Source organism: Lissotriton helveticus, chromosome 8, assembly GCF_964261635.1.
Source record: "Lissotriton helveticus chromosome 8, aLisHel1.1, whole genome shotgun sequence".
Classification (NCBI taxonomy): Eukaryota; Metazoa; Chordata; class Amphibia; order Caudata; family Salamandridae; genus Lissotriton; species Lissotriton helveticus.
The window spans coordinates 1,312,684,371-1,312,698,334 of NC_136069.1; the positions used below are offsets into that span (position 1 = coordinate 1,312,684,371).

Sequence of the window (13,964 nt, forward strand, 5' to 3'; positions counted from 1 at the left end):
AACTGTTCTAAATTCACACCCTGTGAATTATTCCACCATTTAGTGATTGAATCTGGAAATCTTCTTGCAGGTAAGCAAAGTTTCATTTTGTGTATCAACCATAGGTGGAAGTAACATGACCTAAAAGCAGAGAGTCTAGTTACGTTCCCTGACCAACCACTATTAAAGCCCTAAAGCCCGAAGAAATTGACACCAGCTGCAGATGACTTCTAAACAGATTGGCATTGAAAAATCCAGGTTTCATGCAGACTTCAACTGTAGGTGGTCCAGGCTGGAGAATGCATGTTTAGATACCAATAATTTTTTCTTTTTCCTTTAAACACCATTTTGAGATTTTCGCTCCTGATTAAATCTTGATTAAATTGTCACTAGAAGTTTGCAGCTTGTAACAGACTATGTAATTTATGCCTATACTGTGATCATGTGTCAGAGGGTGTTTTCTTTGCTCTTTGTTTAAACCATACATTTTCGAAAATAAAGAAAATAGTGTTCGGTACAACCACAATATTTTCCAAAAGTACCACTGCCGGAAGTATGCAAATTAAAAGCCAACTATGGCAGAGCTTAGTTTTCCTGAGGATGGCGCAGATTATCTTCAGAACGCCAAAAAGGCAAACGATATAATTTCCATGACTCCAATGTTGACAACATAACATCATAGAAATTAGAAACATCTACATCAATGTCCAAAGATATTTTGTCGACTTCGAAAAGACAAAAAGCATGCAGTGCCTCAGGACCATACGTCTTTGGACATGAAAGATTTGGAATCTAAGGCTACATATGGGCCTTTGAAAGCCCTAACATTCAAAAGAAGTACTGAAAAGTGATTTTGGGTCTATTTCTGATTTATTTTATTAAAACATTTTACTGTAAAATGTCACCAAGCACAGCTTCTGCCATTTGGCAGGACTAATATACCAGATAGATATTGGACTCCGTTTAGAGGATGATCCAAATGATTATCATTCTTTAGACACTAATTAAGTATTTGTGGAGAAATGAGTGTGCACTAAATTGCTTCTGAAGAGTCTGAGTGTAATTTGAAGTGCTTGAGTTGGTATAGCTTGCTTCCTTTTAATCATATTTCATGTATTTTAGGTAACCCACCACATTCAAACCCTTACGGCGATACTAACTTATCTCAGCCCATTATGGCACTTCAGCAGAATGTGGCTGATATTCTGTTTGTGAGAGCTAGTTATGTGAAGAAAATTATTGAAGACTGCAGTAATTCAGAGGAAACAATCAAATTGCTCCGATTTTGCTGCTGGGAGAATCCACAGTTCTCTTCTACAGTCCTGAGCGAACTTCTGTGGCAGGTAACTATTAAAATACATATTGTCAATGTGATGAGAATATTTTAAGTCTTGATTTCTAGATTTAAATTTTTTTTCTTTTTTTTCTATATGTATGTAAGGTTGCATATTCATACACATATGAACTCCGACCATATTTGGATCTCCTCCTCCAGATCTTGTTGATTGAGGACTCCTGGCAAACTCATAGGTTAGTACAGTGCGTTTTTATTATTCTATATATTATATATATATATATATATATCTGTTATATTCTTCTATTGCAAAAACAACTCTTTTGTTGATAAAGTATAATGGTCTACAGTCAAAGTTTATGTCCAGGACGTTCTAGCTGGGGATTTTTACCTGTTTTACTTCAGCAGAGTGGCTTGCAACATTTATTTCTCGCACCGGAGATGGTTTCTCCTCCTTTTTCCATTTTGCTCACCTGTGGATACCATGATTTACCTACTCTATATAGAAGCACTACTTTCTGCTGGGGATTATTTTCACTGTGCCTTCAAAACCTTTGAAATGTAAGAGGTGCAGACCTATTGCAGAGCATGACTATCACAGATGTAAATGTCATGTCATGTTAGTTTGGTTTCTACTTGTGACTGACCATTTTAAGTTCACGTTTCTGTGGCTTAACGTACTGATTACAGGATCACAGAGTTGGAGTGTTCCTCCTTGTACATTATACAGAAAATTTTCATATTCAGTTTAGTTTCTTTTGTACTTATAGAGGCCCCTGAAGAAGGGATTCCATATCCCGAAATGCATTGAGCATCTCCATCATAAGAATGTTTATGAAATTTGTGTTTTTTGAATGCTACAAGAAACTTTGTTCACCATCCTTTGAGAGAAATTGGATGTTGTTAAAGTATTCATATGTTTTCGTTCTTTGCATGATTAAGTGATATAAACTATAACGTTTAATCCATAATTGAATAAACAAAAAAATTAAATTTTTGAATTCTACATCTGAAAGAAACAGGTTAGTGTTAGATTCCTTACCTTAGAATATCCCCAGGCGTCAGACTGGATCCGGAAAGATTTGCGTAGCAGTACCCCTGCGCGTCAGTAGGCGCCGTCTGCGGCTCCGCGTCCGTCGTTGGCGCCAGGATGATGTCGTCGGAGTACTTAGATGCTGCCCTTGCGCGCTGACGTCAGTTCTTTTTTCCGTGCCAGCAAGCGCAGATACGGAAAAAGCGGTACTCCCTAGTAACTTTTTGACTAACTTTTTTGACCTTTTTCGAGTCGTAAAGACTATCGCTGCCGGTAGGGATGCCCGGGTTCGAGCCCTGTGCCGATTGCAACCGACTGATGTCGGTTACCGACCCCCACCACCAGTGCCTGTATTGCCTTGGGGTCGACCATGATGGCAAGTCGTGCCCCGACTGCCGGGCCTTGATGTCGAAGGCTAGCCGGGAGCAGTCCCGTAAGCGCCTCGAGCTCCGGCAGTCGGTCCCACGCCGTTCACGGTCCAGGTCGAGGAGGAGGTCGAAGGACCGGTCACGGGGCCACAGTCATCGAAGCTCGGCGAGTCTACACCATTCGTCGGGCTCCAAGTCCTCAGGTAAGAGGCACAAAAAGTCGAAGAGACGACAACGCTCCTCCGACTCCCCCGACGCTCGCGCGACGTGGCCGGTGGTTCGGGCGACACCGCTCACGGAGCCGCAGGCACCGCTGCCAGCTCCATACCCGCCAGTCCCTGGGCTGAACGTGACGCCGGAGGAGATCGATGCCTTCCTCATGGTCATGAGGTCGCTCTCTCCTCCGTCTGGTCCCGCTGTGGCGTCTTCGGGCCCCACGGCCCTGACTGGGAGCCCAAGTGGGCCGGGTCCTTCGGCCCCGGCGCCGTCGATGACTCCAGTCCAGACGCCGCAGGGCCCCACCGGATCCGGGTCGCCGCTGGTCGACCTTACGACCCCTCCGCCGGCACCGACCCCCAGGGTGTTGCCCCCGAGGCCGTCCCAGGACGACGTCGTCCTCGGTCCGAATCCGGCGTCGCTAGACGCCGCATTCGACGACGAGAGAAGAGCAATTCTTCTATGATCCGGCCCCATCCTTTGAACCTGACTATCAGAGATGGGAGGCGAGGGGGACTGGGAGGGATCTGAGGACCCTCTGGCACGGGAGTGCAAGTCGGTTCAGGACTGGGCAGTGGATCTAGGGGAGGCCAGTGGTTTGGACACTTTGCCCGACACTGGCTTTGTCTCCCCTCCTTCCGTGGCTAAAGAGGAGGGGACTGCTTACAGCGTGGCGCTGACGAGGGCGGCCAAGGCCTTGGGTCTTGAGCTCCCCATCGCGGCTGTGAGGACTAACCTCCTCACGAGGTCCTTAAACCGCAGGCAAGCTCTGCCATTTAATGAGGCCCTTACTGATGTTCTGTTGGGCACTTGGTCCAGGCCCGCTACAGGTCCCCCTGTAGATCGGAACGTGGCCTGGCACCACCGCCTGGCCCCGGGCGACCCTAGCTTCCTGTCCACCCACCCCACCCCCGAGACCCTGGTTATCCAGGCCTCTAACTCCCGGGCCGCATTCCCGTCTGCACCACCTGATCGGGAATCCAAAAGGTATGAGCAGTTCGGTAAGAAGCTGTTCTCCTCACTTAGTTTGGGGTTGCGGTCGGTCAACACCGCTTGCCTTTTGGGCCGTTACACCCACTCTCTGTGGGACACGGTCGCTGACGTGCTGCCAGCTTGCCCGGAGGAGGCCCGGGTCAAACTCGCTCAAGCTCTTGCGGAAGGGCGGGATGCAGCATGGTATTCTATCCGATGTGGGCTGGATACCACGGACTCGCTGGGCAGGGCGATTTCCACGACGGTGGCGGTTCGCCACCACACCTGGCTGAGGTCCGCCAACTTTTTGGCTGATGTCCAGAATTCTCTCATGGACATGCCGTTTGATGGCCGTCGCCTTTTTGGCGACAAAGCAGACAGTGCGCTTGAGCGTTTCAAGGACTCCAGGGCTACGGCCAAGTCCTTGGGCCTGTCTGGCCAGCGCCAGCAACCTTCTGCCTTTGGCTCCTTTCGTGGCCAAGGAAGGGGCGCCCCCTCAGGTCCTGCCAGCCACGGGCCGCAGACTACCATCCAGCGCGGCGGCAGACGTGGTGCCAGGGGACAGCGGCGAGGCCAGTCCACATCCACCCCCGCAGCATCCGCCTCAAAGCCTTCCTAGTCCGAGCTTTCAGGCCCATTCGACGCCAGTGGGGGGCAGGGTTCGCCATCACCTCACCACTGGCGCTCCATCACATTGGACAGGTGGGTGCTGCAAATCGACAGAAGGGGCTACTCCCTCCCCTTCGAGGCGACCCCTCCAGCCGTGCCACTGCAGTACCACCGCGTGTCGGGGGTCACTTGCAACTTCTGCAAGAGGAAGTTACGGCCCTCTTGGCCAAGGGGGCCATCGAGCGCGTTCCTGGGCCAGAAGTAGGGTGTGGTTGTTACTCCCACTACTTCCTGGTTCCCAAGAAGGGCAAAGGGGGCCTACGCCCTATCTTGGACCTGCGAAACGTCAACGGCTTCCTCCGGAAGGAGAAGTTAAAGATGCTGACTTTGGCTCCGGTCTTAGCTGCCCTGGACCCAGGAGACTGGATGGTAGCGTTGGACTTGCAGGACGCATATTTTCACATCCCCGTCCTGCCGGCCCACCGGCGTTACTTGTGGTTCACAGTGGGCCGCGAGCACTTCCAGTTTACCGTGCTCCCCTTCAGCCTTACCAGTGCCCCTCGGGTGTTCACGAAAGTAATGGCGGTGGTCGCAGCCCATCTGCGCAGATTAGGGGTGTCCGTCTTCCCCTATCTCGGCGACTGGTTGTTGAAGGCGGGCCCGCCCCAGACAGTTGTCAGCCACCTCCAGACGACCTCCTGCACCTGCTGGGGTTCTCCATCAATGTGCCGAAGTCACACCTGTGTCCCTCTCAGAAGCTCCTCTTCATCGGAGCGGTTCTGGACTCAGCGCAGTTTCGGGTTTATCCTCCCGAACAGCGGGTTCGGATATATTCAGGCTCTGATTCCGATCTTTCAATTGGAGAGGCAGAGATCAGAGGCCTCTGGTCTCCGGCGGAGTCCCGGCTCCATATCAACCTTCTGGAGCTGCGGGCGATCCTGCTTGCACTGAAGGCATTCCTTCCCTCTGTCCGGGGAAGTGTAGTGCAGGTGTTCACGGACAACACCACCGCCATATGGTACTGCAACAGACTGGGTGGGGTGGGGTTGTGGACCTTTTGTCAGGAGGCTCTGCACCTCTGGCAATGGCTGAAACACCAGGGCGTCACCCTGGTGGTTCAACACCTGGCAGGTTCCCTGAATGCCAGGGCAGATGAACTCAGCCGCCGGTGCATGATGATTCACGAATGGCGTCTGAACTCGGACGTGGCGCAAGGCCTCTTTCAGCGATTGGGAGAGCCTTGGTTAGATCTATTCGCCACCGAAGATAACGTGCAGTGTCATCAGTTCTAAGGCGGCACTAGCTCAGAGACGCATTTCGTCGCGAGTGGAGCTGCGGGCTATTGTACGCCTTTCCACCTGTACCACTTCTGCCCAGAGTGCTGAAGATCAGGCGTGACCGGGCCCAAGTCTTCCTTGTGGCTCCGGACTGGGCACGAAGATACTGGTATCCCGAGCTACTTAGCATATCAGTCAATCCCCTGATTCGTCTGCCTCTTCAGGAGGACCTTCTGTCGCAGCAGCAGGGGACGGTCCTCCACCCGAACCTGTCCAGTCTCGACCTCCATGTGTGGAGATTGAGCGGCGACAGTTGAGGCCATTTGACTTGCCTCCTGAGGTCTGTGATGTTATTCTGGCAGCTTGGTGTCCCTCCTCAAAATCGGTATATGCCTGCAGGTGGAACACATTTGTGGCATGGTGCACAGCAAAGGCTGTGGATCCCCTTTCTGCCTCCCTTTCAGAGGTTCTCCTCTTTCTTCTTTCTCTTGCCCAGCAGGGCTCTGCTCTGGGCACTATCAAGGGCTACCTCTCTGCCAAGTCAGCCTTTTTAAGGCTACCTGATCAGCCTTCTCTTTTCAAGTCCCCTGTTATAAATAGATTCTTGAAGGGCATCACTCACATGTTTCTTCCTGTTCCTTTCGTGATGCCTCACTGGAACTTGAACCTTGTTCTTACTTATTTGATGTGCGCTCCTTTCGAGCGCCTTCACAATTGCCTTCTTTGTCTTCTCACTCTTAAGACTGCCTTCCTGGTTGCCATCACCTCTGCCAGGAGAGTGAATGAGCTCCAGGCTCTTTCTTCCAAACCTCCTTTCCTTTCTGTCGATCCGGACATAGTTGTCTTGAGAACGCGTCCCTCTTTCCTGCCCAAGGTAGTCACAGCCTTCCACATCGGGCAGTCCATCTCCTTGCCCACCTTCTTTCCGCCTCCGCATCCCTCGAAAGAGGAAGAGAGGCTCCTCTGTCTGGACCCAAAACGTGCGCTCTCATTCTTTCTGGACCGCACACGCCAGTTCCGGGTGGACGACCAGCTCTTTGTTGGTTACGTGGGTGCTAAGAAGGGACGGGCGGTGCACAAATGGACCATCTCTCGGTGGGTCGTGTTGTGCATCAAGGTATGTTACTCTTTGGCTAAAAAGGAGCCTCCTGTTGGGCTGAGGGCCCATTCCACTTGGGCCACGGAGGCTACTACTGCCCTGGGTCGGGGAGTCCCCTTGCAGGACATCTGTCAGGCAGCTACGTGGGCCTCGCTGCCTGGACAGCCAAGTCCGGAGAGATGGCTTTTTTGGTGATCATTGGTTCGCAGACCCCCCACCGGGGTTGGTATTGCTGGGGTATCTATTAAGGAATCCAACACTAACCTGTTTCTTTCAGATGCAAAAGTTACTTACCTTCGGTAACGATATATCTGTAAGAAACAGTAGCTAGTGTTAGATTCCTTACCGCCCCACCCATCCTCCCCGTTCTGCGAACCGGTATCTAGGGTTAAGGTTCTTCCCCTTGAGGGCCCTAGTTCCATGACACCAGTGTCGGTTTTTATCATGGCTCTGCGTTCCTGGCACGGAAAAGCTGTGTATAAGAACTGACGTCAGCATGCGAGGGCGGCGTCTAAGTACTCCGACTTCATCCCGGCGCCAACGACGCCGGACACAGAGCCGCAGACGACGCCTACCGACGCGCAGGGATACTGCTACGCAAAACTTTCCGGGTCCAGTCTGACGCCTGGGGATATTCGAAGGTAAGGAATCTAACGCTATCTAAGGTTTCTTACAGATGTATCATTACCGAAGGTAAGTAACTTGTGCATTGTGCAATATAATATAATTTATGATTAGGAGTTAAATTTTATTTAAAGCTGTGAGGCCAGGCATCAAGTGAAGTGTCACTTGTTTAGGTTTCATGTCCATACCAATACCATTAATTACTATGTCTTCATGTTGGGCAGCTCAAAGACATTCCTGCATTGGCTTCTTTGTAGAGGGGTACTGCAAAGACACAGGCAACCATTCACTTAATCACAGGCTAACACCACATGCAACACTCATTCTTCTCCACAGTGCAGCCCCTCACAACTCATTCGTTTGTGATTCATGTGCTCTTCCTCAACCACTGCCCACTCCGAAATATATCTTAGCCATTCTTCATAGTGTGGAGGTTTTGGCATCAACCGTCTAATAGCAGTACAGAGTTTTGCCAACAATAACCCCAACAGTAAAAACTTCCATCTGATAGAGATCTCTAGCTGCAGATTCTTCACCTTTGATTTAACCTCGGGCACCATACTCGATCCGAAAAACTTTCTACAGCAGTTTCTCTGCGCATCTGTAAAGGGAGTCGAGCAACTCCGTAGTGACGTCGTCCACCGGATGTGACGTCATCAGAGGCCATATAAGCCCTTCACTCCCCAACAAGCTGGCGTAAGTTTCTTCCTTTCCGCACTTTCATAAGGATCTGGCGAGCAGTACCTCTGGCCATTTTGGCCTATCTCGACGTTTGTTGACGACATAGTGTACCTATTTCTGGTAGTCCTCAGGGTCTGTGGATGACTGTCGGCGCGCACCCTCCTTGTGTTTGCATGTGGTATCTAGTTGTGTACCGTGACTCCGAAGGGTGCAGTTCATGTTTTCAGCTTTGTCTTCGGCATTGCAGGTACATTGCATGACACTTTTGGTGGAGCAGTGGTCAAAGGTTCCTCGACGTTCTTCTTCCTCCGAGAACCGCTAGAGGGCCTGCTCCTGAAGTCCTTTGTCTTTGCTGTTGACTGTGTGCCACTAACGTGCACCACTAACATGCGGAGTCCCTCAGGGCTCATCATTATATCCCACTCTTATTTAATGTTTATCTAAAACCTCTTGCCGAGCTAGTCCTCCCATATGGGATTCAGATCATTACCTATGCAGACGACACGCAGCTAGTTGTAGCGCTAAAACACCCAAAGGACATGCCAGTCAATCTAGAAGCCTCTATGGAACTGTGGCCACATGGATTGACCAGTCATGTCTCAAGCTTTATTGGAGACCAGACTAAGCTAATGATCTTGGGTAACTACCCCATTGCCAGGCCTGGAATGAACTGGCCCAACTGTCTTGGGCCGCCACCAGCCCCCAAAGATCAAATCAAACGTTTGGGAGTCTGGTTGGATAAGTCCCTTAATTTCAACTACCAAGCAGTCAAGTTATCCGCCTCCTGTTTTGGTATCATCAGAATGCTGCGAAAAATCCTCCCCCTCTAGCTCGAAGAGTGATTGTCCAGGCGCTGGTACTCTCCTGCCTGGACTACGGGAATTCCCTCTCCCAAAGTCCACCACAAGGAAATTGCAGGTGGTACCGAATTGCGCAGCCAGGCTGCTCCATCACATCTCTTATTCGCATTCGGCCAAGCCAGCACTAAAAAAACTGCACTGGCCCCCAATATACAAACGGATAAGGTTTAAATCATTGTGCATAGCACATAAAACGCTCTGGGGGAATCGGCCCAAAGACAAACCATTCTCTCATGGCTTTTCACCGCCCTTCAAGATGCCTCCGGTCAGCCAACATGTTTTTAGCAATGATACCCAAAATTAAGAGAGCCTGTTCAGGGGGCCGCACTTTATCTTACAATGCCGCCAGACTATGGAAAACGCTTCCCATCCAGCTGCGCTCAACTGCCCACCACCTCTCATTCCGGAAGCTGCTGAAGACTTGTCTCTTCCAGAATTTGCCTTAACCATCTTGCCTCCTTCTGCATATTGTTGCTAGTGCGGGTATGCCTAAGGGTAGACAGTCGCTTAACAAATGCTAATTAATAATAATAATATTCCTATGGGCTAGAACTCGGGGAAGAATAGGAAGGGGTCACTGGACCCTGAAGAATACCAGTCTTATGACTTCTTGAACTGGTGTGAGGATCTGGGTGAAGCCAGCGCACTGGACACTTCTCCAGATACTGGCATGCTTTCTCCCCATACCATGGCTATGGAGTAAGAAACATCATTTGCAATGGTTGTGCGGAGAGTGGCTGAGGACCTGGATCTTACCTTGCCCTCGATGGCAGTCAAGGCTAATGTCTTGACGGAAGTGTTTCTGCCATGAGTGCTCCCTTTTTTAACCGCTTCTCCCATTAAATGAAGGTCTTAGTGATGTCCTGCTTGGGCCTGGTCCAAGCCCAGCACAGGGGCTCCTGTGAGCAGGACTAATGCCTACCACCCAGTTCTTAGGGACCCCAAACTCCTCACAGTGCATTATACCCTGGAGTGCCTGCTGGCCCAAGCCACCTCTTTTCATGTAAATCCTGGCGCATTCAAAACTTTCCTGCAGGATCGGGGATCTAAGAGGCTGGACAATTTAGGCAATAAGATGTTCTCTTCGACAAGCCTGGCATTCAGGTCAGTGAACACTGCATGCCCTGTTGCGTAGGTGCTGCAAGCAGTTCCGGAGGAGGCCCGGGGCATGCTCTCCCATTCTGTTGCCGACAGGAGGGATGCAGCTAAGTTCACCATTAGATGTGGACTTGACACCACCTACTCACTAGGCAGATTGGTTTAGTCTGCAGTGGCCCTGCGACGCCAAGCCTGGTTGAGGACTACTGGCTTATCAGGGGATGTCCAGCCGTCACTCATGGACATGCCCTGTGATGACTCACATTTCCTCTGAGACAAGATGGAGTTGGCTCTAGAGTGCTTTAAGGACAGCAGGGCTATGACCTGGTCCTTGTGCTTTTCTATGGCCCCTCATCACCCTCAATCTGCCTTTCGCTCCTTTCGTGGTCATGGAAGGGGCGTAGAGCCACGTCTTTACCAGCCCAGCCACCGCTGCGCACAAGCTTTCCAGCCTCTGCGTGGCCATGGATGCAGAATCTATCAGCCCAGTGGGTCGGGTCAGTCCACCACCCTCCTACCTGCTGCAGCCTCCAAACCCTTGTAGTCTGCCTGTTTACAATCATGGGCACTCATTGGGTGGCAGTGTTCACTAGCCTCGCTAGCAGTCCATAACATCGGACAGATGTGTTTTGCAGATTGTCCAAAGGGGCTACTCCCCCACCCCCCTTACCCTCCACCCCCATGTCACCTACTTAAGACAGCGGACCACCTATCTCTTCTTCGCCAGGAAATGATGTCTCTTTTTGTCAAAGGAGCAATAGAGAGAGTGCCAACATCAGAAGTGGGTCGTGTTTGTTATTCCTGATGCTTTCTGGTGTCCAAGAAGGACGGATGCCTTCATCCTAATCTAGACCTGCACTTTCTCAAGTTCAAATGCTCACTCTTGCCCAGGCCCTATCTGACCTGAACCCTGGAGACTGGAGGGTGGCACTGCAAGTGCAGGACGCAAATTTCCATATTCCCATCCTGCCTGTGGTTCACGGTGGGCCACAAGCATTTGCAGTTCTCCGCCCTCCCCTTTGGCCTCACCAGTGCCTCTTGGGTGTTCGCCAAGGTGATGGCTGTGGTTGCAGCTCATCTGGTGAGGTCAGTGGTGCCAGGCTTCCCCTATCTCAACAACTGGCTGTTTTGCAGGGGTTCACTATCAACATGCCGAAGTCGCACCTGACTCCCTTGCAGGCCCTCCCTTTCATCAGAGCTGTTTTGGACCCAGTGCAATTTCAGGCCTATCCTCCCAAATGGCGAGTCCAGGATATCAGGCAATGATACAGATGTAGGAGGCTGGCTCCGTATATAGTGTCCACCTATGGTTAGGCATTGGGCACTGAGTCTAGACAAACTTTAGTGATAGTGTTTAGGTCCCTGAAAACCAAAGCTCTCAAGGGGTAGCTGTGGAGAGCAGCAAAGGCTTATTCAGGAGGGTGTAAAGCGGGTGCATTTACCACTACAGTCACTCAGCCAGCAAGCTTACACATAAGAAAGAACCACGTCAGGGGAGTATAAAAATACTTTGTATTTATTAGCACACACTAGACATTGATTTGGCATATCTCCTACCTGTAGATATCAAATGCACTCAGGAAATACTTCAGAAATAGGTAAGTAGCATAAGAAAAATACATGGGCCCCTGGGGGGGTGCAAACGATATACTTGATTAATGAAATGTAATATGGGTTGCAAAATAGTACTAATACCCAAGGATAGATGACCCCAGGGGAAGCACAGAATCACCCAAGGTGAATAGCCAGGGACCCCAAGGCGCCAGAGTTCAGAATGGTTACACCGAGTCAGAAGTCCATAGAATAATACAGGGTAAGTCGCGGTTGGATTTTTTATTTTTCTAGGACCCTTTCCATAGGACCCCAACGGAACCACTTGCATCAAGGGAGGTTGGAGACTCACCCCACCCGTGGATACCCAGGAAACCCAGATACACCAGGGAGCCCAGGTGCACAGGGGTGAAGTGGTGTTGGAACTTCTTGTTGACAGCAGTGGCAGATCGTAGAAGATCAGCAACTACAGTGTCTCATGGACCAGGCCAGTGGAACCAGGACTTGGAATCCAGATGAGACGAACCTGAAAGCGGGGGGGGGGGGGCCAGAGTCCAAACCACCCAGACGTGAACAGGAGGCTCAGGAGCACAACACCAGTCCTTGTCGGAGGTTCATGCTGAAGCACGGGGCGGTTGAAGCAGCAGCTGGGGAGATCATGCTGGTCGACGGGTGCAGGAAAGTCAGTGGCAGTCAGGGCCACCTACAAGCCTTGGCAAACGGTGGTTTGTGGGAGAAGATGCTGTGTTGCAGACCGGTAAGGTCTGTGGCACTATTCCAGCAAGCGGAAGTCAGAACTATCCCTCAACACGCAGGAGAGCCAGCAGGAACCGATGGAGCCCCCTCGGGCAGCAGGTACAGGGATTCGCAGGGAAGCCTCAACAACCCACAGGAAATAAAGGTCCATGATGCAGAGGATGCAGGCAGGACGTCATTCTGGGAGCTGTGTAACACTGGAGGCTGGGGCTTCTTGGAGCTTCAAGATCTTTCGTGAAGAGAGTCTACAAGCCTTGGCAACGGCAAACGGACACGGTGCACAGGGAGGCATTTCACATTGGCTGGAGAAGGATTACAGTCGCTCAAGATACAAGGAAGACTGGTCAGGCCTCTGGAGAATCAACAAACCACGACCTGTGTTGCAGAGCCAGGTGATGTCCATGGTACAACAGGCAGGATCAGCAAACCAGTCGACGTAGAGGTGCCTGCAGATGTAGAGAAGTGACTCCTTCACTCCAAGGGAGATTTCTTCTTGCTTGGATGCCGGCAGAGTCATTGGTGACTTGGAAAATGCACAGTCACTGAGTTGCAGAACTTTGAGAAGCACAGAGACGAAGATATAGCAGGAATCTTCCCACTGGGAGCAGTCTTGTCTTAGGTCCTGGCTTGAAGAACAGCAGAGTTCAAGTGTCCACCAGCAGGAGAATATTAAAACAGTCTTCAGACAACATGCAGTCAGATCTCGAAGTTGCTGTGGGATGAATCTAAAGACCCACCCTCATGGGAGCCCTTAAGTAAGCCGAAAACGGGGAAGGACCTCTTCTGTGGTAACCCACCTATTGGGGGGTGCTACTCAGCTGGCCTAGCTAGTCAGATGCTCCCAGAGGCCAATATTACACATAGCAGATTCAAGTGGCCATCTTTAGGAGTTCTGGGCACCTCCCTAGGGAGGAGCTGTGCGGGGTGAATACTCCCCTGTCCTTAGTGCAATTGGACGCCAGAGAGGGAGCCAAGGGCTCCTGAACTGGGCAAAACTGGTTTAATCAGTGAGGGCACCAAACGTGCCCTTCATTGCAGTCTGGTGGCTCTAAGAAGCACCTCCACCCTACCTTATTCTAAAGGAGAGGTGGTCACACCTTTCCTTTGCAGAAAATTCTTTGTGCAGCTTCTCCTGTCAGAGTTAAGTTCATCAGTGTGGGGGGGTCAGAACACTGCCTAGGGTCGGGAGTAGCCTGGGCTGGCAGGCAGACCCTGTAAGGCTACACAGGTAGGCATTGGGGGATCCTGTAAGGAGCCCCCTGTCCATGTATCCTGCAACTAACATTGGAATCGAATTAGTTTAATGATTCTAACATGCTTGGTACTAAGTATGACCAGGTTCGGAGCAGCCATTTTATAGTTGGGCAGCTTGAGAATGGAGTCTGGGGTTTGTAGGGGTACCTCTGCTCATGCAGGGGTACCCACACACTTAGAAACATGCACCCTGCCCTTGGACTGAAGGACCTACCTTGGGGTGACATATCCCAGTCACCGCACTTTTAACCTATAAGGGAAACCTATCTAAAGTTAAAGGTGCATGCACCATT

At 50.8% G+C, this 13,964-nt stretch overlaps 1 protein-coding gene across 1 annotated transcript in view; it reads left to right on the top strand.

Annotated features, from left to right (window-relative positions):
- USP9X (ubiquitin specific peptidase 9 X-linked) overlaps window positions 1–13,964 on the top strand; it is a 1,542,050-nt gene that overhangs the window by 1,417,050 nt on the left and 111,036 nt on the right. The window contains exons 40-41 of the mRNA XM_078658291.1: window positions 1,102–1,322; window positions 1,421–1,509. Of these exons, the coding sequence (XP_078514417.1) occupies window positions 1,102–1,322; window positions 1,421–1,509 (310 nt within the window). The remainder of the gene's footprint in view (window positions 1–1,101; window positions 1,323–1,420; window positions 1,510–13,964) is intronic.